We start from the raw sequence: 24,162 nt of genomic DNA, 5'->3' as shown, positions 1-24,162 counted from the left end.
TTCTGTTTGCAGAAGATGCAGGGTTGGTGATGTCAACACACTGAACGTGAGTTTCTATTTTTGTACAACTTGTGGGAGGGGTGGGAGAGAAACCGCATGAGAACAGGGAAGTGTATGACTTCAACAAGAATTTCTGAGTATGTTGGCTCCATACCCTTTACAGGGAAATGGACAAAGATAAACACACTAACAAAGGCTGGATGCCTCAAGGTGCAGGTTCAATTTAATAGGAGATGGCTTCTCTAGTCAACAATTTCCCAAGGCAAACGGAACTTGCAAGCCTTGCATTTCCCACACCCAGTTAGACACTGCAAACTGCTTGCTCCATTTCCTGATTTGTGTGTGTATATATTTATGTATTTACGCTGGAAGTTCTTGATATGAAGAAAAAGGAACCTGGCTTTTTGAAAAAGGGAAGTACTGCTGTTGTGTGATGTCTGCACAGCTACAGACTGGAGACCGCTGGGTTAGGCAGCAGTTCTGCAGAAAAGGACCTGGGGGTTACAGTGGATAAGAAGCTGGATATGAGTCAGCAGTGTACCCTGGTTGCCAAGAAGGCTAATAGCATATTGGGCTGCATTAGTGGGAGCATTGCCAGCAGATCGAAGGCAGTGATTATTCCCCTCTATTCGGCATTGGTGAGGCCGCATTTGAAGTATTGTGTCTAGTTTTGGGCCCCCCACTACAAAAAGGATGTGGACAAGTTGGAGAGAGTTCAGCGGAGGGCAACAAAAATGATGAGGGGGCTGGAGCACAAGACTTATGAGGAGAGGCTGAGGGAACTAGGCTTGTTTAGTTTACAAAAGAGAAGAATGAGGAGGGATTTGATAGCAGCCTTTAACTACCTGAAAGAGGGTTCCAGGGAGGATGGAGCTAGGCTGTTCTCGGTGGTGGTAGATGACAGAACAAGGAGCAATGGTCTCAAGTTGCAGTGGGGGAGGTCTAGGTTAGATATTAGGAAAAACTTTTTCATTAGCAAGGTGGTGAAGCACTGGAATGGGTTACCTAGGAAGGTGGTGGAATCTCCATCTCTACAGGTTTTTAAGCTGTGGCTTGACAAAGCCCTGGCTCGGATGATTTAGCTGAGGTTAGTCCTGCTTTGAGCAGGGGGTTGGACTAGATGACCTACTGAGGGTCCCTTCCCACTCTAATCTTCTATGATTCTATGATTGTGCAATGCTCACTATGAAGGAAGTTGGAGGTATGTTGCTAATGGGGAGGAGCCGTGGGATCAATGATAAAACAATATTTTAGGGGGAAAAGCAAATATTTTCTGGTTGTTGCTTTCATAACAAAAATATAACAGGGAGGGGATGTCTCAGAGCCACAAGCACCAGGGTTTAAACCCTGATTCCCTGGAACCTACAGGTTCAGCTGTTGATAGGAGCGACTTAGGAAGCAGATGCATTGGGAACCTGGTGGTAATAGTGCAAGTGGTCCCTTAGAGACTTATAAACCAAGCTCTTGTCTGCTCTGTATGGACATTAACAATCACATGCAGCACGTTTTGGTAGGATGGGCATTTGCCTTGGTGTTCTTGGTCAACATTTCCCCTCCTTCTACTGGCCTGTAGGGTTCTATGTGCTGACTGTTGCCCTCCACTCCGAGGTGGCTGCATTGCAGTAGTGCTGGTTATATGAGGCTCATGAGATGCTGTGATGGAATGAAAGGTGCATTGCATGGTGGGGATCAGCCATTTGTCCCTTGCCAGGTTAAGGGGTGTGTCCCGCACACAGGCTGGGCAGAGTGGCTAAAAATCAGGATTATTATTTTCAAATTTAAATCTGTTGGGGTTTTTTTTTTTTAAAGTTACATGTTGCTAGTTTTCTACTTTCCACTCACTTTGTAGTCAAATTGTTTACATGGATGTCTCATACTTGTTCCTTTAATTTTCCTAATTGTTAATACAAGTTCAGATTTTACATACATTTCTTTTTCTACTAAGAAGTTTCACGGTTGGAATGTTCATCAGTGCTGAAAAAGACATGTCTGGGCCCTCTAACATCTGTGAGACTGCCACAAAACTAAATAGCCCAGGCTATATCACCTTCTAATGTAATAAACTTCCCCAGAAAAACTAATGCTCCTCAATCAGGGTTTGTAGTTTAAAATCAACGGGGTTTGTGCTCCTAAGTCATTCAAGCACTCTTGAAAATACTGTGCTTGGATACTTAAATAGGGCTCTTGTTTAGTAAAAGTTAAATAAGAGATCCAGCCACTAGTGGTACTTTTTATTTAAAAAAACAGAATTGATGATATAGTTCATTAAACTTTAATCTCACAGTACAATGGCACCAACTTTCACATTAGTTTTACAACCGTAACACCTTGACCTGCCTGCCTTTAAAAAACCAATTTGTGATATTGGCAGACCAGATGCCAGCTTACACCAAGGTCTCCATGTCTTAAAGGAACACTGACAAATACATGGCCGGAATCTGTGTGGCTCACCTGTGTGTAAGGCCTTGTCTACACTAGCACTTGCGCCAAACTTTTTTTTTGCTCAGGGGTATTAAAAAATACCGCCCTGAATGACATTAGTTTTGCCAGAATAAGCGCTTGTGTGGACAGCTCTCCCGTTGACATAGCTACCACCGCTTGTTTAGGTGGTTTTATTATGTCGGCGGGAGAGAGCTCTCTCCTATGGACGTAATCCGCCTACATAGGTGCTCTTACAATGGCACAGCTGTACTGATACAGCTGTGCTGCTGCTGTAAGTTTCAAGAGTAGACTAGCCCTTAGTATTGTTAAAACAGGTATTAGAATTATAGAATGTGTTTAGGGGTTAGACTTTATTGAATGCTTGTGAGCTGCTGCCTTGATTAATCTTAACTGTAAATATCTCCATCCTATTGTAAGGTAATAGCTGAGCAATTGTATTGGGAGCCTTTGTGACTGTGTAAATCACCAGACAAGAGAGAGACATTAACTAGTGTGAAGTGCTGATCTCCAGCAGAAAATTTTACAATCTGCCTAACAGGAAAAGTCCATCAAGAGCAGAGGAACTATTGTGGGACAATAAAGAGGATAAAAGACCTTTGTTTTGCCCTCCCCCTGGCGAAGAGGAGCCATGCAAGTGGATTCCTCTTGTCAGCTGAGTTTGCAGCTCAGAGTACAAGGGACTAGGAGGAAAACAATCCCTAACAAGAAGGAACAGCCTTTATGCTGCTTGGGCTCTGGGTGGCAAGATTTACTAGCCATCAATAAGAGATCCCTCGTGCTTAGGCTGGGTTAGCCCTAAAGGCTTATTATAGAAGCTTCTATTATTATTTTAAATGTAAGATTGTAACTCATTTGTGTGTGTGTATTTCATATGCTTTAGCCTTGTAAATAACTCTCGTTTCCTTTTCCTACTTCATAAATCGTTATTACAGGACTGGCTACAACCCTCGTCTTGGGCCTGAGAGCGGAAGTGCCATTGACCTGGGGTAAGTGACCGGTCCGTCGGGGCTGGATGTAACCTGAGCAGGGCTGCGGTTCTCAGGGTGAGGGACCATCGCTCACACAGGCAGGCTCACGTGGGTGCAGGGCTTAATTGGTAAGGAAAGGGGAGCCGGGGCTCCAGCAGTTTGGTTTTTTTTTTTACATTCATAACTGATGCAGCAAGCCCAGAGGTGCTGGGGCTGTGAACTGCCAGGCCCAGAGGCGCCGGGGCTGGGCCCTGGCATACATCGAGCACTGCCTGGGTGGCGGGCGAGCCCGGGGTCCACGAGAGGCGACCGTCCGCGAGGCGGTGGCTAGGCTGTCCCAGTGCCTCAGCAGGTTACCGGAACTCACCACCGCCTTGGGGTGGGTGCCCTGGTTCTGACCCGCCTGCCACGCACTGCAGCGTTAGAGTCAAACCACCTTGTTCCACCCTGGGGCTGTCCCTGCTCCCCCAGGCCAGGCTGCCCCACCACCCCAGGCAGCTTGCCCACACTAAGCATGGCCTCCTTCCTGCCTCGGCCGCCACACTGCGCATGCCTCCCCCGTGGGGCGCACGCGTAGTACAAAGCACCGGGCCATGGGGGGGCGGAGTCAAGGCGGGGCTAAGCTAATGAGCGGCCGGCTGGGCGGCTCGCGAGGCGGGACGTTACCTGCCCCACCCTTCCCTCCGCCTCCCCCGGCCGGTAGTGGAGTGAGCTTTCCCCGCCAAGCGCGCTCCGGGCAGCCCGGCGCGACCAATCAGCGCGGGCGCCTCCTTAGCGAGCGCGCGCCCGGCGGCTGTGCCCCAGCCTCCCATTGGCGTGCGTGCCGGGCCCCCTCCCACGGCAGCCAATCAGCGGGCGGCACTGGGAGCGGCTGGCGGCGGGTCGCGCGCGTCTTCCTTCCTGCCTTCCTCTTTCCTCCCCCCCCCCCCCGCCGAGGCGCGTCCCCGCGGCAGCCCCAGAGCTCCGTCCTGGAGCTGCCTCCTCCTCCTCGGTCCGGTTCTCTCCGCTCGGCCGGGGCGGGACTGGGAGCGGCCCGGGGGGGCTCGGCCAGGCGGCCTCGGAGCGAGGCGGGGGCGGGGGGGAGCGCGCGCGCGCGCCTGACCGACCCACCGACCGACCGACCCACCGCCGCCCCCCACCCATGGCGGCCCCTCTGAAGAAGGGCCCGGGCGGGCTGATCGGGCTGATGAAGGACGCCTTCCAGCCGCACCACCACCACCTGGGCCCGCACCAGCCCGGCGCCGTGGACAAGAAGATGGTGGAGAAGTGCTGGAAACTCATGGACAAGGTTGGGGGGAGGGGCAGGGACTGGAGTGGGGTGGGGTGGGGAGGGGGAGGGGGTAGAGGCTGGGGCAGGCTTGAGCTGGCCGGAAGGGCTAGAGGTGGGGGAGGGGCAGTATTGGGGCTGGGGAGGTGGGAGGGGCTAGCCATGGGGCTGGGGAGGTGTGTGTGTGTGTGGGGGGCTAGCCATGGGGCTGGGGAGGTGTGTGTGTGTGGGGGGGCTAGCCATGGGGCTGGGGAGGTGTGTGGGGGGGGGCTAGCCATGGGGCTGGGGAGGTGTGTGGGGGGGGGCTAGCCATGGGGCTGGGGAGGTGTGTGTGGGGGGGGGGGCTAGCCATGGGGCTGGGGAGGTGTTTGTGGGGGGGGGCTAGCCATGGGGCTGGGGAGGTGTGGGGGGGGGCTAGCCATGGGGCTGGGGAGGGATGGCTGGGTGGGGGAGGCCGAGGTAGAGGCGTGTAGTGGTGGGGGTGAGGAGAGGAGCAAGATGTCAGGGAGAAGGCTGGACTCGCAGGGGGTGTTGGGGAAGACGAAGAGCTGTGTGGAGCGGTGGGGGGCTGGCGTGGGGGGCCCCGGCAAAGGTAGGTTGCAGGCATGTTCGTGTCTCTGACCTATTTGCAGTAAACCCTGCCCCTCTAGTCAGAGGAAGGATTTTGCTGAGGTTGGCCCCCTTTGCTTGTGAGCTCCAGCCCGCTCCTGAGCAGGTCGTCTGCTGTCTTGAAGGCAGGACAGAGGTCTGGCGTACCCTGGCAGTGTGGAGAGCTCACTGTGGAATGAGTGGTGGCAGTGCCCTGGGACTCAGCATAGAGACTTTTTATTAAAACAGTGACTTTCGAGCACCATCATGAGACCCTGTGTAATTCCCTCTCTAATAAACATGTGGAGTTATGCTAAAATAAGGGAAATTAAATCTCATGCTTCGTGGCATAAAATGATTACTGCAGGAATCAGAATCACTCCTACAACTCTCAGCCCTCTGCCTACAGCACTATATACCCAGGTTCGTTAATTTCTTTTTCTCCCAAGCATCAGGCAGTGGGTACTGCCAGAGCTGGGCACACTGGCTGATGTCCACGCCACCCTTCTTGGGTCGGTGGAATGCGTCCTCACCAGGAGCACTTCTACCAACCTTAGAGGGGCAGTATGGGGAGCTCAGAGCCTAGTCTCTCAGCTCTCTGCTGGGCTCCCAGTAGGCTGCCCCCCCTCCCTCCAGTCCCCATTCCTTGCCGGGAGCTAGCCCCGGGCTTCTCCCTCCCCTGTTCCATGCTGGGAGCTGGGGAAAGCCCACTGGGCTTCTCGCCCCTGGGAAGTGGAGTCCATCTGCCCCAGCTTCTCCCCCTCCCTCACCTGCTCTGCCTGGCTGAGCTGTGAAATTGACAGAAAATGGAGAAGCACCTGGGCTTTTTGCCCTGCTCGTAGCCAGGAGTGGGGTCCAGGCACCCCAGGTTTCTTGCCCAGCTTCCAGCCCAGAGTGGAGACCAGCTGCTCAGCTCTCAGCAGGGCTTTCTTGTCAATTTCACACTGGAACTGTGAAATTGACAAGAATGGCAGCCCCACAGCCCATGTAAGGGGGATGCAGTGTCTACATTGACGCTGCATTGCCCTAACTAAGCTGACATGAACCCTACACCTCTCATCGAGCTGGTTTTATTTTGTCAAAAAAACAGAGCAGTTTTGTTGGAGGGGGAACGGGGGGTGATTGCAGTGTGTACACTATCACTGTTTTGTGGGGAAAAAAAGCCGACTTCTGTTGACAAAACCGTCTAATGTAGACCAGGCCTAAATTTGTATAGGATTGAGATATATTCAAGTCTAAAATGAGTGGCATACTTCATAATGCTGGGTTCAGTAGAAAGAGTAGATTAGTGCACAATGAAAGCAGTTAGAAAGCAGTTAGCAATTCTCTGGGGAGTGCCACACCTTCCACCTTCCCCTCTGGGAACAGGATGGGTAGGGCTGATGGGCAAACCCATGCATTTCACCTTTCTTCCTCTTTTAACGGACAGCGTTTGTGCACATTAAGCCCTGAATCTCCTGCAGTCAACGTTGTAGCTTCGTTAGTTCTGAAAGGAAAAAAATTTAAAATACATTTTTAAAAGACCAGTAAAAAACATTCATGCCCAAACATTCCTTTTAAGTGTTGGCAGTCAATATAAAAAGCATGGTTTATGATTGTGACATATATTTGCTATATATGTGATGAGCTTTGATTATTCTTAAACATGGAGAGATGGGATGCAGGATGGTAAGAGAGGTTCTTGAAAGGTGCGTATGTTTCTTTCATTGTAGATACTGAGGGCGAACAGATGAGAGAATGAAAGTGGTAACCACAAATGTTGGGAAGGTGTTATGTGCATATTTCTGCATTCATACATATACAGATGTGTTATCAATGCCTGGATGTAACTTGTTCTAATGTGAATCTCCATTCCCATGTATATGCCATAAATATGCACACATTCACGCTCAGCTACATAGATTAGTCAGTGCAAAGAAAAAAGGCTAAAAAAAGTTGGAATTGGAAAGATGGAGATTATCTTGGTATGTCATTTTGCTGTATAAAAGCAGCATTTTCTGGGCATCTTTGGGTACCAATACCACTACTGACCTGCGTAGTCAGTTCTTGGCTACACACATTTTCCTTACCATGAAATTGTGATCAGTGAAGCAAAGCCAACAGTGCTGTAGTTGCTGCAAAAATATTTAGAGGAATTTATTTTGCCTGAGCTTAGTTTGGCTGCCAGTTCTATAACCACACTATGAAATGCCTTTGTTTGTAAATAGTGGCTGAAAGCTCTAGTTGTATGCTTAATAATAGTTAAAATACTGAAATCAGATTAAGACCCTGATCTAACTGTCAGATCTACAGGGGTGCGTCTTGCATCTGTGTGGAGCCCCATTGGCTTTAGCAGTTCTGTATAGATATAACAATCTGCCTACACATATCCAGCTATAGGATTAGCCCTACATTAGACTATCATTAGATTTTTTTTTTTAACACAACAAATTGCCAAGCATCAACTAACAATTGGTTGGGAAATTGTAAAGAGGTGGGGAGATCTTGTGAAACTTCATTTCTGTTGTCAATTATCTGGCCATTTCAAATATAAACAAACTCAGATAGGTGTATAAGAAAATGATTGGTGGGTGCACATCTGATAAGGGATTTTATTGATCAGACACACATGCTGTGTTTGTATCTGTACAGTGACCTGAATTCATTAACCCCTAAAATTAGTTGGTGTCCTCCAAAAGCATTCAGGCATTGCTGTTCTTCAGATGGGGCTAATGAATTTCCTACACAAGCTAATAGTTGTCCATAATCTCTATTCCATTCTCTCCATCATATGTTACCATTTTGACATGTGCCCAACTTCCATCTGAAGAAGTCTTTTACTTTTGTTTCAGATTAATTTTGTCCCATGTTCTTCCCACAGTTGCCTTTGGTGACACGTAGTGAGGTCAAAGCTCCGGTGTTGGGCAGCACTCCTTCGTATCTCTCTATTCTGCGGGATGTTCCTCTTCGGTTGCCTCTTTCCTTTACTCATTATTTATGCCTTGACTGTTGATGTGGGGTTCCATAATAAGACTTGCTTTGTGTTTCTTAACTTGTGACGAGGGCCTCGTCAACAGGGTAATGGAAAAACACTAGGATTCCCAAAGTTTAACAAATGGCATTCTTATGTATTAAAATGTGTAAGTAGTACTGTAGCAGTAGAGCTAATTACTTGACTCCTTATGAACAGACAAGCATAGAATAGTATACTTCAATACTTCGGAAGTTCTGTTTTCAGTAAATTTCAAAATTTGACAGTTGCAAGAATAAATAAGAGTGCCATTTTAAACAAAAGTTGGACACTGGACAATCTCTTTCCAGTATTTTAGTTTTTAGATGGATCTCATTCATGGCCTTCTGGATGCAGTATGTCCATGTTAGTTCAGTGAAATCTTATGTTGGTTTGTCATCTGCTCCCTCATAGCTTATTTGGACTTCACTTCTGCAGCTGCTGCTTTATGAGAAAGCAGCCATTTAAATAACAAGCTACATAACTAGCCAGATAAATGGTTGTTTTGGGTGTGGTGTTTCAAAGTTTAGTTCACACTTTCGGGGAAAGTATACTCATACATTCCTTTCCCACCTTTGGCAGGTCATGTTTTGGCACTTGAGTGCAAGCTACAGCTTGTCTGAGTTGTATAGCCTGGTGCACTTTGTTTAGGAGCTAAAATAGTGTTTGGTTTGTGCTAGGCCAAGTCCCATTGCGTCTTCGCCCCTTCCAAAAAAACAAACTCCAAACCAAAAATGACTCTGTCTTGGCATAGAATATCACTGATTGGAATGATTTTGTTCCCCATTGAAGCATGCTTCTGTTCTATTTCATGAGGATAAAACAGGTTGTTTGAGATAAGTATCGTATCAATATAACACCATTCAGTCCTTTTGTATGCTGATACATCTTTAAATATTTGGCCACTTTGTAGATTAATATTTATATATTAGTTGCAGCTGCAGTTCCTGATCAGGCTCAGGTCATGCTAGGTGCTGTACAGATATAGAAGGCACAGTCCATGTCCCAAAGAGTTTACAGTAGGTTCTCCAGGGCCACATCATCTACAGTCTTGTTAGAGTATATGCCCCACTCTAGCACACACTAAAGACAAGAGGAAACCCTGTTATGCTATTCTGTACCCTTAATATGTTTTAGTGCTTTTGCTGTGATTAAATAGGATACTGGAATATGAGGTTCTGGTACAGTTTTTGAAATTTTGCTGAAGTAGAGCAGGAAACCTTTTAAGTTTTTTAGGCAAGTGTTTTGTCTTTGTTCTGTAAGACAAGGACTAGAGTGTGATTGATTATGGTTATCACCACAGTTTGCCTATTCAAGTTTGCAAGATTAAACCTTGCTGCTATATTATAGGTAGTTGTGGCGCATAGCATCTGTGATATTACACATCTATACATTTACTGGCCACTTTAAAATTCCACTGTTCTGTGTATTCTAGGCGATGCTGATGGCAGCTTCTTGCTGAATTTAGGTAAAAATGATTTGCTATCTAATCTAGGAGTTAGGGGTTGAATCATGCCTTTGAGGCTGTGCTGTTAGATGTCTTATAAGCCTGCAAAGTGCAGTGACAAATAGCACACTAAGCACCTCTTCTTTGTACTGCCTATAGCCATCCTATACCTTTTACTAGGCTAAAGTGGGAGGAACTAATGTCAGTCTAATTTATTCTATTTCCTCATCTTTTCACTGTGTTAAGCAATTAAAGCAGTGCTGAATATCAGAACATTTATTTATGCAGTAAAGTACTTGTTAGTACTGTGTGTTGGCAGGAGGGAGTTGCTTTATATATATATTTTTTTGATAATGCAATTGATAACTTATTTTCAGTACATAATCTAGGCAGCAGAATAATAAAAATAACATCCAGGATAGGTCTACACTGTAGCTAGGAGCAAGCATCCCACCCAGGGCAGACAGACTCATGCTGGCACACTAAAAATAGCTGTGCGGATGATGCAGCACTGGCAGAGACTTGAGCTAGTCACCTGTGGAGGTAGGTGGGCTGGAACTAAGGTGGTTAGCCCAAGACTTTGTTGAGGCCACTAGGTCCACACAGCTATTTTTAGTGTGCCAGTCTCTCTACCCAAGCTGGGAGGGAGGCTCACTGCTAGTTTCAGTGAAGAGATACCCTAATGCTGCCCTTGGGCATTTGAGGAACTGGTTGTGGAAATTCTAAAATACTTAGCAGGGTTTTGTAACTGGACGGGATGGAAGAATAGTAGATTTCACATCCCAGGACATGGCACATCCCTACAATGGCATACACCTCTCTAATCTAAATGTGGATGTCATTCAACACATTTTTATCATTAACATCTGGAAATTTTGTTGCAAGTCACATTTGATAATGGCAATGAAGGTTTTTTTTGTTTGTTTTTTTTTAAACTTCCCTTGTTAAAAGTCACAAAGAAAACAAAATAGTGAAGAAATTATTTTTCTCTATTTTTCAGGGTTTTTTTAAACAATGCTTTTGACAGCACTTTGTGTAGACAGTTTCACGGTTTCCTCATTCTAATCATAGTTCCCTATTTGTGTGAGTCTTTAACACAGCAATAAGGAAGAGAGAAATATTTTTAAAAATAGGAAATGTGATGGCAAAACTACAGTGTCCCTTTTACAAGTTTAGTGGAAAATTTAAAAATCCAGTATATTTGTAGTTATTTATGCTCTTTGTTTACTTCTTTCATTTCTCTCAGGTTGGAAACTGGAAATCAATTAAATCAATTTCAGTATTGTTTGTAGTCAGTTTAATTTTTAGGTGCTCCTTGCTGAGAGTTTAAAACTTTGCCTGGGAATATATTTGTTCACAAACAACTGTTTTCATTGGAATTTTTAAAAATACAGAAACATTTCTGTTGGTAAAAGCTTTATTTTTAAAATAGTTTTACAGTGAGACCAAATTTCAGTTGACCATGTCCCTTTAAGACCATGGTTCTTTTCAAGTCACTTGAAAAACCAGAAATGATTTCTCTTTAATGTGATCACACCTAATGTAAGGTATTTGCTGCCTTTCTGACCTCACGGTAGTGTTCTGTGGCAGCAGAGAATCAAGGGGAAAGAATGAATGGAGTGCATGGTAACTTGGTGATTGATATATATATATAACACTGGTTTCCTAGAGCTGAGAACATTCCTTTTGACATGATCATGATGCTGCAAGTGCATAGGTTGAGAAGTAAGTCGAGTGCAACTTTTTTTAATGTTTTGGCTGTATTAAGAAAAACCAGTTTGTTAAATGATGGACAGTTGGTAGGCAAGTAATGTATTTGAGTACTTCTATTGGTTGCTTTTAAAATCACCTATGGGGAGTTGTGAACTTCAACTGTTGAAATAGGTGTCCGTTTGGTGAATAATTAAACTTATTTAAAATTCATCAGGTAATAAAACCAAAGTTTTTCAGCTTTTCTTGGCTGTAAACTGTTGACTTTGGATATTCATACAGGGTACTTTAATGAGAAGTTTTATACAGGTTGTGAGAATGTGATCTGTCTGCAGAATTCGTTGCTTTTCTGAGAAAACGTTAGACAAGTCTGTAGCGTTACTGATGTACAGTAGGTCAGCTTCCTACAGAGCTGGATAGTTTCAAGAGAGAACAGCCGGTGCCATTTCCTATTACAGCTGACCCAGAGAAATGACTGTTCTCTGTGTTTGCCTTGTCTGCTTCCTTCATGTGGTTTCCTTAAAACACACCAATAATTGTTTTTAACACAGTTGTTTAAATAACAAACTAGATTTGTAGGAGCAATAATGGTGCTGTCTGTAGCTTGCTTCAGGGACATGGTTAGGATCCATCCATGTTGCAAAGTGAAACTGTAGTCTCTGAACACAATTGTATTGTAGCTTGGTTCCCTGATAAGATTAATTGTATAATGTATGCAAGCCCTAAAGAAGCACCAACTGCAGGAGCAATCTTGTGATAACTCCTCTCCTTGCTTAGATCTCCTAGTATTTGTCAGTTCAGAATGGAGGGGAAGTGTATTTGGGTAGCTGGTTTCCCATCTGTACATTCCGTGCTCCTCCAGAGTGGTAACTCCTCCTCATTATGGGAATCAGATTCACCTGTCTGAGATTTGATGCAGTCAGTCATTCCCTTGATGGAAATTGAATCTCTCAGCGGAGTCTTAACAGTGGAGTTAATACGAGCCATGCATTTTTGGAAGACACAAGTGAACTCTCCACGCTGTGCTCCTTGCACCTATCCTAAAAGGCTGAGTGAAATGCTGAAGCTGCATTTCAGACCAAATTAGTTATTTGGTTTAAATATTTACTATTCAATCACAGTTTGTGAGGCGAAAGTAATGGAATCAGTGTTTAAGTGTGTAATGTAGAGAGCCAGTTAACTTTTTCTGAATGTTACCCACTAGCTTGTAGGTATTAATTGTAAATGCATACACTGCAGAGTGGCACCAGATTATTCTTGCAGCTTTCTTATCTGCCTTCCTAAAGCCCTCTGAAGAAAGTGATCTGCAGCATTTTTATGAGATCCTCTTTATAATATCTTTTTGCACAACACTGGCATCAATTTAGACCTCAGTCATGCCTTTTGATATTAGGAAGTCAAAACAGTGTTTTTGCACTGCAGTAGAAAGCTTTAGGAAATTATTGCTCCAGCCTTATTTTTAAGTTGGAGGTAAACACCAAAGACTAGAGCTGTTAGTTCAGTTTATTTCCAATTGCCTGTTTTTTGTCTTTTCAAAAGATGGCTTTAGAATTGAAGCCCTGAAATTGCTTTGTCATGCTAAGCCAGTGTTTCAGCACTTCCTTGGAGCTGAGAGAGCCCTAATAACTTCCAAGATTGCATTATGCTGTTCTGTAGCCAGCTTTCTCTCTCCTTAGATTGGATAATAGAGAACCTTGGCAGTTCTGGGTACAGAAGAGGCCTTTCTCTGTGAGGTGTATGATCCTTTTTAATACTGTTTCTCCTATTGATTAAACTAGTTTTCATGAGCTTTGTCATGTAGTTGCCCTATCTTGCAGACCACTGAAGTTCAGAGAGCTTTTTCATCTTGTCATATATAGTTACAATATCAGCATTATCTTTGCATCTTGAATGAGATTTTTCTATTCAGTTGTGGTGCCTATCCTGTTATGGACAAGCAAAAATTGATGCATAAAATGGCAAAAAGTTTCTTTACTGATAATCCTATTAATTTGTTTTGCACAGTGTACTTGTGGAATGATTGACTCAAATTCTTACTCACTAAGAATGTGTAGGTAATCTCACTGCTATAGTACAAATTAGAAAACATTTCCATTAGGAAGAGTAGATATGAAGGCAGTAAGAGAAAATTAATCTCCAAGACATGTCAGGTAATTTGCTAGAAAGTAGGTTACCATCGTTTAATTAACTTTCATTTCATCACTGTTGAGTAAAACTAGAGCAGCAAGTGCTTTTGTGAACAGATGCACACAGGGGAGAGAAATAACTGCAGAGGGTCCAATTTTCCTCTCACATTTGCATGCAACTTATTGAAGTCAGTGGAGATGCGTATCTGGGGACACAGAATTATGTTCCTGTCAGTAAGCTGTTTACCACTAAAGTTAATAGGGTATTTCAAATGAAATTTTGGTCTCTCTGCTTTCTGTATAGAAAACCTTTCTTTGTAGTCCCTGTTGATAGCTGTATGTTGCTTTTATGCTCGTCATTAATTGTAAATGTATAAGTTCAGGGTCAAGTTTTTATTCAAGTGGATCCCAGTAGTACTGAATTCTCCATTATATGTCTTGCGTACACAGGGAAATGTACTGGCATGATTAAGTTTGTCACATATAAACTAAACTGGAAAAAGACACTCTTATTCTGGAGCAAGAGTGCCCACATAGTGAGTTATACCAGTATAACTACAGCGATATAATTATACCAGTACATTTCCCCAGGTAAACAAGCCCTAAGTCTGGATCACGTCTTTTTGTCAGAAGCATTCGGCAAGACAGCAGCTTCATCACCAAAAACTACCTTTTGAAATATTCTCGCATCAAATATTTTAAGATTAATTTTGTGTGAGATGTAACCTCCTGGAACTTAGACATCAGTGGTCATGAAAACATGTTAGTCTGTAGATTGTGATTTTTATAATAGGTGAAATCTGTTCAGGGACTAGTGCATTTGGGCAGATACTCTGAAATATAAACAGTTTCACAGTATGCTGTATCTTCTTTTGCATGTCAAGTAATGTCACTCACTGATCATCTACTTTAAAAATTGCAAGCAAATATTGTTTAATAGTCTAAACATCTCAAAATGGTGACTTGTTCCATTATTTATTTATTGCAGGTGGTGCGTTTATGTCAGAACCCAAAACTGGCACTGAAGAACAGCCCACCCTATATTCTAGATCTGCTACCTGATACGTATCAGCATCTACGAACTATCCTGTCACGCTATGAGGGGAAGATGGAAACCCTAGGAGAAAATGAGTACTTCAGGGTCTTCATGGAGAACCTGATGAAGAAGACCAAACAGACCATCAGCCTCTTTAAGGAAGGGAAAGAGAGGATGTATGAGGAGAACTCTCAGCCTAGGTAATGGGGAAAAGTTATTACAAATACTTCTTTTACAGGTCTAGCTGAGTGGGTAAGACCTTGAACTGTGAACAGCTTGGTGGTTGGCATGTGAGAAGGAAGAAATCAGTGGTGATGAGATTTAAGGCTAATTGGAGAGGGTAAAGTTTGAAGTGAAATATTCTCTGCTGGAATGAAGGCAATGAGAGGACGCAGAAGAGATATTAATATTCCTGATCTGACCCTTACTGGCTGTTCCTTAGCCTTGACTTTATTCACACTAGTATAAAGAATAAGATTATTTATATTCTGAATGGGTTTTCAAATTTATGTATGAAGTGTACTTGAGTATAGTTCCATGCCAAAGTAAAGAGTATCAGTAAGGTTCTTCTGTATTAAATCTATAAAGACTTCAGAATAGCTTGTTTTAAACCACAAAACTAAGTGATGATGAAAGATTTAATTTTACAAACTTTAATTGTTGGAGTCGTGACCTGTGTTCTGTTAATTTTATTGTTGTTATGGAGGTTGCATTAGCATTTGATGAAGTAAAAAATAATAGCCTGTAGCATAGGAGGCAGAGAGAAGGAAATCAAGAGATTGTCCTACATTTTCTCACTTCACTTTCATACCATACTAGAATTTGAAGTTAGTTTGCACGTAATGGATCTATTTTGAAATGAAAGGAACCTGATCATATTCAGAGGTGTCTCAGGGAAAGGAATGTTCTTTTGGCAGGTCACTTTATGAATGGTTTAGAATTTTATAATGCTATTTTGTCCTTGGTTATCAATGAAGTTGTCCCCAGACATCTTTTTTTCCTGGCTTTGGCCTTTGTGTCATCTCTGTTTAGAGATGGACTGCAACAGCTCTCTGGTGTCCTGACCATTGTCAGGATCTGAGAGACTCAAGGTTTTAGAAGCACTTTGTTTAATAGCTTGTGTCCTGAAGGACACGGGTCATGAGCACATTTCCTATGACTAAAAGTGGTATGCATGTGTGGCTTCTGCTCTAGCTGTGTGGTACGTCTGAGAGTGAGGTGTTGATGACTCACATGTAGACCCAAGCAAAGAGAAACGGGGCTACTCTTGGGTGCCTCCATTCATTTTTCACTGAAGATTTTCACAGAGTAGTGATGGGGAATTTTTCTCCTCCCCGAGAGTGCTGTCCCAAGTGCTGTAAGAGTCCATCTCTTTTAATCTGCATGCATGGGTGCTGCAAGGAAACATGGTGTTTTTGGCATGCTGATGATTTTTTACATCTCCTCTGACCCAGCTATTGCTATTGAACTGACCCAGTTCAGTTTGCTGCCTTACCTAATAACTTTTTGAGATTGGAGAAGAGGATGGAGCTCTAGACTCTCCATCTGATCAAACAGATGGCGCTGGCTGGCTGGTTTGGGAAGCAACCAGAAAATGTGATTTGCTCCTTTGTCAGTGTGTACACATCTGTTTGTTTGCAGTCTAGGTAGCTGATTAGATTTCTAGCTGCTTTTACATGGTAGAATATCAGTAACAGCCAAAGTAGCTTTTTCTTGCCTATAGATAACTATGATTTTGACTGTTTTGAAATCAGATGTGACACCTGTCATCCATGCTTTTTGTTACCTCAATTTAGACTACTTCATTACTGAAGCTGGTGCAGAATTTGTCAGACCACTAATTAAATGACGTATTCCATCATGGGCATGTTACACCAGTGCTTTGTGATCTGCATTGGTTGCCTGATGGTTTCTGGGTGGATTTTATGTGGTTGGTTTTGAATTATAAAACTCTAAATAGACTGAGACCTGCCTACCTGAGAGAGCTCCTCCTTCCTCGTGCCCAGCTGTCTCAGTGGAGATCAGCAGATGCTTGAGCCCTCTAAGTATAAGAAATGGGAAGCAGGGGGGAAGGGCTGCCAGCGGGCGCTTCTATTTTTGGGCACCTTGACTTTGGAACTTGCTTCCCACTTGGACCAGAATAGCCTGAATCTGAATGGCGTTGCAGCATGTGCTGGAGGCACTCTGTTTCCCCTGGCTTTTAGGGAGTGAGGAGAGGTGTGGGAAGAGGATGATTGGGGGGTGGGGGGGGGTGGCAGGTGATAGCGGTGTTGATTTATATTTATTTAGCCATTGCTGGTAAAAATTGTATATTTGTATTGAATTATTTTCAAAGGGCACCTGGAGCAGTGGAATAGGTACTGTTTATTTTTTATGTACAAACTGAAGTAAGTAGAGAAAAGTGGAACTAACTGGATCAGTTGAATGTAGTTGCAACTGAATGACTTAAGTGAATGAAGGCCTTGCAGCTGTTTGCTTCTAATATTTTGAAACAAAAATGGGAAGTGATGGAGCCACTTTGCATAAATGTTTCTTGATGATTTTGTGTTTTCATGTGTTCATGTAATTTGGCTTCATTATTACTGTTTTGATTTCCCCCTTTCCATGACCACTCAGGGGTTATAAAGTATTATGTTGTTTTACTTTTAGATAGTGCCTCACTAAAAATCTCTTCATAGCGATTTGCTCTTTTCAAGTAATTTCTTGAATGTGGGAGGTGAAAGTGGAACTACAAGCTGTCGTTGAGCATTGCTTTTTGACAAAACTTGATTTTGTTTTAGCAAGGATTGTGCTACACTTAAGTGTTCGATTCAAAGCTTTAAATGTGGCAGCCTTTCAAATTTAATTCCAATTTTCTGTATAAGGATTTCAAGGTTTGGGACCAGTGTAAAGAGCGAAGCCAAATCAAACTACATGATTGCCCCTCAAGGGAAAAATCACTGCTCCTATATACGCTAATTGACTCTTCATAGATATCAAAGTTGAAACTGGGGGTGGGGCTCGGAAGACTCCTTAACTGGAAACACTTGAAATATGCATGAAGAGTTATAAAAAATAGTAGCTGGATTGGGGTGGGGACTTGAGCATGGTTGTATAGGGGTTAACGCACTTTTAGCTTGACGTATTATGGGAGTGAGAATGTTTAATGTAAAACTGCAGTCATTTCAGCTTCGCTCAGATCAAAACGTGCAGGATGTAAGAAGTGTTTGTCACCATGGGTAGACTATGTAAACCGTATTTTAATTCAAATTGGCCTCTGGGTCTTTAGCTGGAGTTTTCTATCTTGCTGGAAAACCATTTGGGACACAGGCAGCCTGAAAACCCAATGTAAGACTGTAAGCAGCCTTGCCATGCAGTTAACTGCAGAAACACTTCAGTGGAAAGTTAGTTTTAAACCTTTTGTTTAAGAGCTTTTTGATTGGAAACAGGCTTATTTTGGGCTCCTGTGCCATCACAAATAACATTTGTCCAAAACAGTCCACCTCCAGAAGTAGGCTTGGAAGTGATACAGTACTGAACATACACTAAAACAGTAACTTGTTGGTTGTTTCGGTACTCTGATCCATCAGTCTGAGCAGATGCTAGATGCCAGGCAAGATCAGTCCAAAATTTGAGCAACAAGAATTGATCTTCTGATTTCTGTTCCCCAGATAGTTCCATAGCGCTAACGTGAAACAAAAGGAAAAAAATAACTGTATCGAATTAAATGTTGAAAACCCAAAATGCCTATTTCAGCTAATATTCAAAGCACGTTAATTGACGAGAGGGGTATTCCTAACTGGTACATATGAACTGCAAAACCAGTGTTTTTTTGCAGGTAATTCTACTGTCTGGCAGATAGGATCTGACTAGCAGTCGATCTAGAGTTGTGCTTCTTAAGGACTGGCAGTCAGACATTATATTCACAGAAGTGAAAATTTTTGGCCTGTCACATCTGATATGCATGCAGATATAACGAAATCATAGTCCTGCTACTTTCACCTTCTCCTTCCCCACTCTCCGTCCGTCTGCTAACCCAGAAAGAAGTCACCCTTGGGTGGATTAAGCAGTTTTCCTTGGACTACACTTTAGACATGCTTTATCCAGTGGGCGGGCAGTCATGATCCTGGTAGCTCTTTCACTCTTCCTGCATTTCTTCAATAGATAAGAAAGTACTATTAGTGCCTGAATCATTCATGAAGACTATTCTAACCAACTCAGGATATTGCCAGTGTACAGAATATGGGTTCTGTGGTTCGGATAGAAATGCTTTCAGATGTACTTGTTGAACTTTCTGTTTTCAGCAGTGTGCTTCAGGTAGGCCAATTATTGTGTTCTAGCTTGCTGTAAATTTTGGAAGTGAATCACAAAACCACAGGAAATTAAAGGTGAACTGATTATGCTTTAAAAATAAGCTGAGCTCCCCAAATTGTTCTAGAAATTTGTCATCTGCTGTTCTAGAACAAGACGAGACCCTGAACAAAAATCTGGCATTCCGTTGAACTTTAGTTATGAGGTAGTATTATATACGTCCTCCCGGTAAGGAAGATGCTTCTTAATTTGATCTTTGTTTGTTTGTTTGTTTTGCCCTGGCCAGTTATAACATGTTTGAAAACGTGCTGTTTTTTTCCTATCTCAGTTTTATTATCATTCAACCTATTAAATGTTATTGCTTTCCATATTCTCCTTTATCCTGTTTTGCATGTGTCCTGTAGTTCTCAATTTAAAGGCTTATCTTTCTTCCCATTTTCTGTATTTAGCAATCACTTCGTTTCCTTCCCCTAAATTTCTCATGGTTTAGAACAAATGAAGTATTTGGGCATTTGCATAACTAGTTTGCAGACTGTGCAGATGTCTCTTACCAGTAAATGCACCACTAAGTGGCAAATGACAAAACAAGTCACTCTCTTTGATAAGTGAGATAAATCTTTTTTTTTTAATTCAAACTATTTTTTATCTCTGAACCAAGGAACTGGGCTTCCCTCTCCAAGCGTCTTAAAATGATCCATAATGCATTCTTCCAAGAGGTGGACTGAGGCAAAAACGAAGAGAGCCAGTCTGCCATTTAATAGAGTTACTGTGGCTACAGATGTGTGCTGCATTATGACTTTGTGCGCATCATGGAGTGTGATGCTTGGCTCTCTTGGCCAGATTAGTATTTTGGTTTTTGTTTGTTAGACCTTTTGCTGACACTCAACTTCGTCGTGTGTCATCTAGCACTGAGTCATTTTGCGTTTCTATGCTGTACAATATATGATGCTTACAGCAGAGTTGTGTAGAAGCAGAATATGGCTACCGATTGGTAAATGTTTACTGTAAATGAAAACTGGGCTCAGTTTAAAATGCAGTAGCAGGAAGTAAGATTACATTTGCATCTTAAGGGTTTAGAAAACTAAGTTGCAAAGATCAGAGCATGACCCCTTGATGTATTATATCTAACCTTTTCTTTGATGCACCTGTTCCTCTGTTGTGTTCAGGAAGTTAAAACAGACTTGTAGAAACACCCTATTTAGGGATGGTGGGTGCAAGTCTGGGGTCCATTAGATGTAATCAGAAAATCAATCAAGTGGAATTTAACGTTTCTACAAAATATATATTAACAATCGCTATGCAGAATGTATCCTCTTATTGTGCAAAACCAAGATTAGGTTTAGCTCACTTCCAATGCTATGAACACTCAATGTTCATAGCACTTCCTTTCTTTTCTTAGGACTATAACGGCTGTTTTGTAGCTTGCGGCTATGTGGTTTGGTATAAAGTGCTTCAGTGGAAACTTGTTGGCTCCCATAAATTGTTGTACAGTATTATATGTTTGGTGTCCTTTTTTTTTTACTCATTTATTTCATTCTTCCATCTTTAAACACGCCATCTAAATTCTGCTTCAATTTACATGTCTCTTTAAAGATTACAGCAAAATCATGGCTGCTTTTTAAACTATGCAAGCACTACTTAACTGTAGTATGTACAGTGCCATGAATATTTTTGAATTGGTGCTGATCATGGAAGCAATGAACAATAGTTTGTGCTTCAATTTATAAATGAGAAGTTCCAAAGTAGACTTTTAATCTTATGGGGTTGTTGTATTTCTCATGCATGTAGTCAGTCAGTTGTGGGAATTGAGGCCTCGGTGGGTTAAGTTTGTACTTGCAGATCAGGAACCAGATTTCTAAAAACAGATGATATATTTGTGAGTTCACTAAAACATAATTGCAGTATCTGCTGGCCCTGATGTTGGAAATCACTAATCTCTGAAGGTTGACTTATTCTGGATTTTGTTGGTCCTACTATGCCCATGAGAAAATAAGGATGGATTGCTAGATTCTTGTGGTTAATATTTTTGTTTTGTGTTCTGATCAACAAAAAGTGCCCCAGGATAGGACTTGGACCACTTTCTTGGAAAAAGTCCGTTAATATTCTGTCTGAATATATGATACTTCAACCATCTTTGGTCAGAAGGTATCTCAGTTATAGTGCACCATTTTGTGGACTGGCACATTTCTTTGATTATATTTTTTCCTTAGCATTCACAAACACAAAGGCAGAGCTTATAGCCTAAAAAGTAGAAATGGAGTAGTGAAAGGACAAGTATTGTACAAGTAAAGTGTGATCCACTTCTAAAATGGAAGCTGCCTAAGTGCCCCACAATGTGTGGTAATCAGCCTGTTGTCTCATGTTTCACAGTAGAAGGGAGTCTCCATAAGGGATTTCAGTGCTGAGAGGCTAGTAAGTACCTTTATGGCTAAGTTCAGGAAGATTATTCCATGCATAAAGGGGTTGTGGAAGAAAACTCAGATGCTTGTAGGAGAAGCAGCTCAATGAGGTTTCAAGGTTGGTACAATTGGACCAGAGGAGATAAGGGCCATGTGAAGAGAAAGAAATGCAGAGAAGGAGGAATGGGCAGGGTCCAGAAAACAGGTTACAAGGAGCTTAAACTTACCATGGTAGAGGCTAGATTCAGAGAGTGGAGTGTAGGTCAAGATCAAGCAAGTAAGATAATCTTAGCAGTTGTGTTTTGTGAGGACCAGAGGGGCACTATTAGGGGTGACAAGGAGGCCAAAAAGGAAGTTATAGTAGTCAAGGTGGAAGAAGAGATTGAATGTAAATTTTAGTTGTAGGGATAGAAGGGAAAAGGGCATATCAGTTGCACCATCCTGCTGTGTGTTTTCCCATATGCCATTATTGGATCTTAACTCTCTTTTGTGTGTGTAGAAGCATCTTGACTTGAAGTGCTTGTCTGCAATAGAATGAATTGTATAAAGATCACCTAGTGCATTACAGGTCTGGACACATGGGACTCAGGAGAGTAAAGAAAGGTGGGGTATAGTACATCTGTGTTGTTAGCAACTCTAACCTTGATTGGCTTATTTGCATACCCAGTAGAAAATGCACTGCTTTTCTGGGGCTAGACAAGCATGTAAACGTACAGCAGAACATTCATGCTTCTTTCATTTGAAAGGTGGTTACAAAACAAGTGCACTTCCTGCAGCAGTGCAAGATTTAGTGGTTCCAGTGAATCTAATACGATGGTACCTCTTCCTGGCAATCCTGAGCTTGCTTAACTATTCATGGTATAGTTTTAACTCATGTTAACTGCAGTTTATGTTGGGATGCTTTTATTTCTATCGCAGAAAGTCACAGCTACCTGTTGTAGAAATGAAAACCATAGTTTACACAAGAGCTGCTATTCATAAACTCACATTGCTGAGTAAATTATAAACGTATCTCTGAATGACCTAACTTTTTGCAGTTATCTAATATCTTGCATGGTTGAGAAAGTAGGGCAGGGAAATAATTTACCCATCCATAAATACAGATATGATGTGTCTCAATGTGCTAGATATTAACATCCTCTAGTTTAAATGATGGAAATAGTCTCTGCTTCTATCCTTTGAATCAGTTGGTAGTGGTTGCTAAGACAGTCCACTGCAGAGATAATTTCCATTTTATTTTTTTAAACAAAATTCAGCCTTCAAACCTCAGGGACTCTTTATAATACAAGTGCTATGGTGGCACAGCTGTGGCACTGTGGTGTAGACAGAAGGGGGGTAAATCCACCCCCTCAAGAGTCAGTAGCAAGGTTGACAAGAATTCTTCCTTTGACCTAGTGGTGTTTGCACTAAGGATTGTCAGTTAAACTACATTTTGTAGGGGTTAACCTAATCTTTAGGTGTAGACCAGGCCATAGTTTCTCAGTGGCTGATGATGGAGATGTATACAGGCCGTGTGGTGGAAGGGAAGTGTTAGCGGTTGAGAAGGAGACGGTAGATGCGGTGTTAAATGACTTAAGTGTTGGTTGCTTGTTTTGTTCTATTTGCATAGGTAGGCCATATAGTCAAGGAACCTTAAATTAAAAAAAATTCTCTGTGTGAGAAAATGTATTGCTCGGGTATGTGGCGAGGATGCTAAAATTGTCTGAATTTGACGTCAAGTTGCAGACTTGAGAAGTTGAAACATGTTTAATTGTCGTGTCATCTGACAGCAAGTCTTACATGATGCTGCCTCAGGAGGATTTCATACTCTACACTCGCTCCAGGGTATAGAATTACTAATCCATGCAGGAAGAAAGCTGTAAATATTTATTGTCTTTTGTAAAGGAGTGTACTTACATGTATATAAAAAGGGAAGGAAACAGCCTACAGAAAGATGCATAAAAAGCTTAGTTTTTTGCTTTAAACCATTGATTCTTAGGTTCTGACCCACAAAAGTCCAACAAGAGAACTTCTGAGTGGACCAACAGACTTGCCTCTCCTAACACAGATTGGGAAGGGGAAAGAATTTCAAAACCATCTACTGTGGTGTGAAAGAGCCTTCCTTCTGTCACTTCCTTCTGCCGCAGATAAGACTTAAAAAAAAACCCAATCAACCCACCTCCCCTCACAACACTACAATACTTGTGGAGCTGACCTCTGCATTTAAATGAGAACATCTTAAAGACAAGAACAGGCTCAAAGGCTGTCCACAAGAAAGGCTCCATCACCAGGTTGCAGCATATAAACCCTGATTGCCTGCTAGCTACCCAAGGAGAAACCATTTACCATTTAAATGTCTTGGGGGAAAATATGAATCTGTTTCTTACATTTGGGCTTTAATAGAGAGATTAAGTGTTGAATTCCATAGTTAAAACTGTAACCAATTACAGTTATTACCAACATGTTCTTTGACAATGTAATAGCATAAACTTTCATTTATTTTTGCTTTCCTCCTGTCACAGATAACATCATTATCACGCAGATGCAATTTTATAAGGGAAACTGAGCTTTTGGATTATTGCACAGTAATAAAGGGATAGGATTTTGATCTCTGCGGATGTGTTTCCTCTGCGTAATCTGAGTCTAAAATAAATTTTCTAGGAAATTAGTTTACCTCATGGACTCTAGTTTTATGGCTGGAACTGCAGAAGCAATCATCCAGTTTATCACAAATCTTGGGTTAAAATGTTGATCTATTTCTTGGAGTTTGTACTGGGCCATTAGCTGTCCAACATCTGTATTTTGTGTTTTGTATGTCTTAGCCTCTTGCGGGGGGGCATCATGTGTCATGTTTTGGATTGTGTTGCAAGGTACTTCTCAGTTTGACATAAGATTGTGTCTTTAGTAGGTGACGTTTACTT

General features: G+C 42.4%; 1 protein-coding gene across 3 annotated transcripts in view; it reads left to right on the top strand.

The window, feature by feature from the left end:
• CBL (Cbl proto-oncogene) overlaps positions 1-24,162 on the top strand; it is a 60,130-nt gene that overhangs the window by 1,497 nt on the left and 34,471 nt on the right. Inside the window, exons 1-3 of one of the 3 annotated variants that reach the window (XM_067565150.1) lie at positions 3,182-3,277; positions 3,375-3,428; positions 14,526-14,773. In XM_067565150.1, coding sequence (XP_067421251.1) covers positions 14,646-14,773 — 128 coding nt within the window. In that variant the 5' untranslated portion in view covers positions 3,182-3,277; positions 3,375-3,428; positions 14,526-14,645. Of the gene's footprint in view, positions 1-3,181; positions 3,278-3,374; positions 3,429-4,538; positions 4,699-14,525; positions 14,774-24,162 lie in introns of those variants that run through there. The other 2 variants (XM_067565141.1, XM_067565132.1) reach the window with 2 other exon arrangements.

This window comes from Emydura macquarii, unplaced genomic scaffold (assembly GCF_026122565.2).
Source record: "Emydura macquarii macquarii isolate MOO-44397 ecotype Brisbane River unplaced genomic scaffold, CSIRO-AGI_Emac_v2 contig_312, whole genome shotgun sequence".
Taxonomy (NCBI): Eukaryota; Metazoa; Chordata; order Testudines; family Chelidae; genus Emydura; species Emydura macquarii.
The sequence above is the reverse complement of the archived record's forward strand: the minus strand, read 5'-3'. Positions and strand labels throughout refer to the sequence as shown.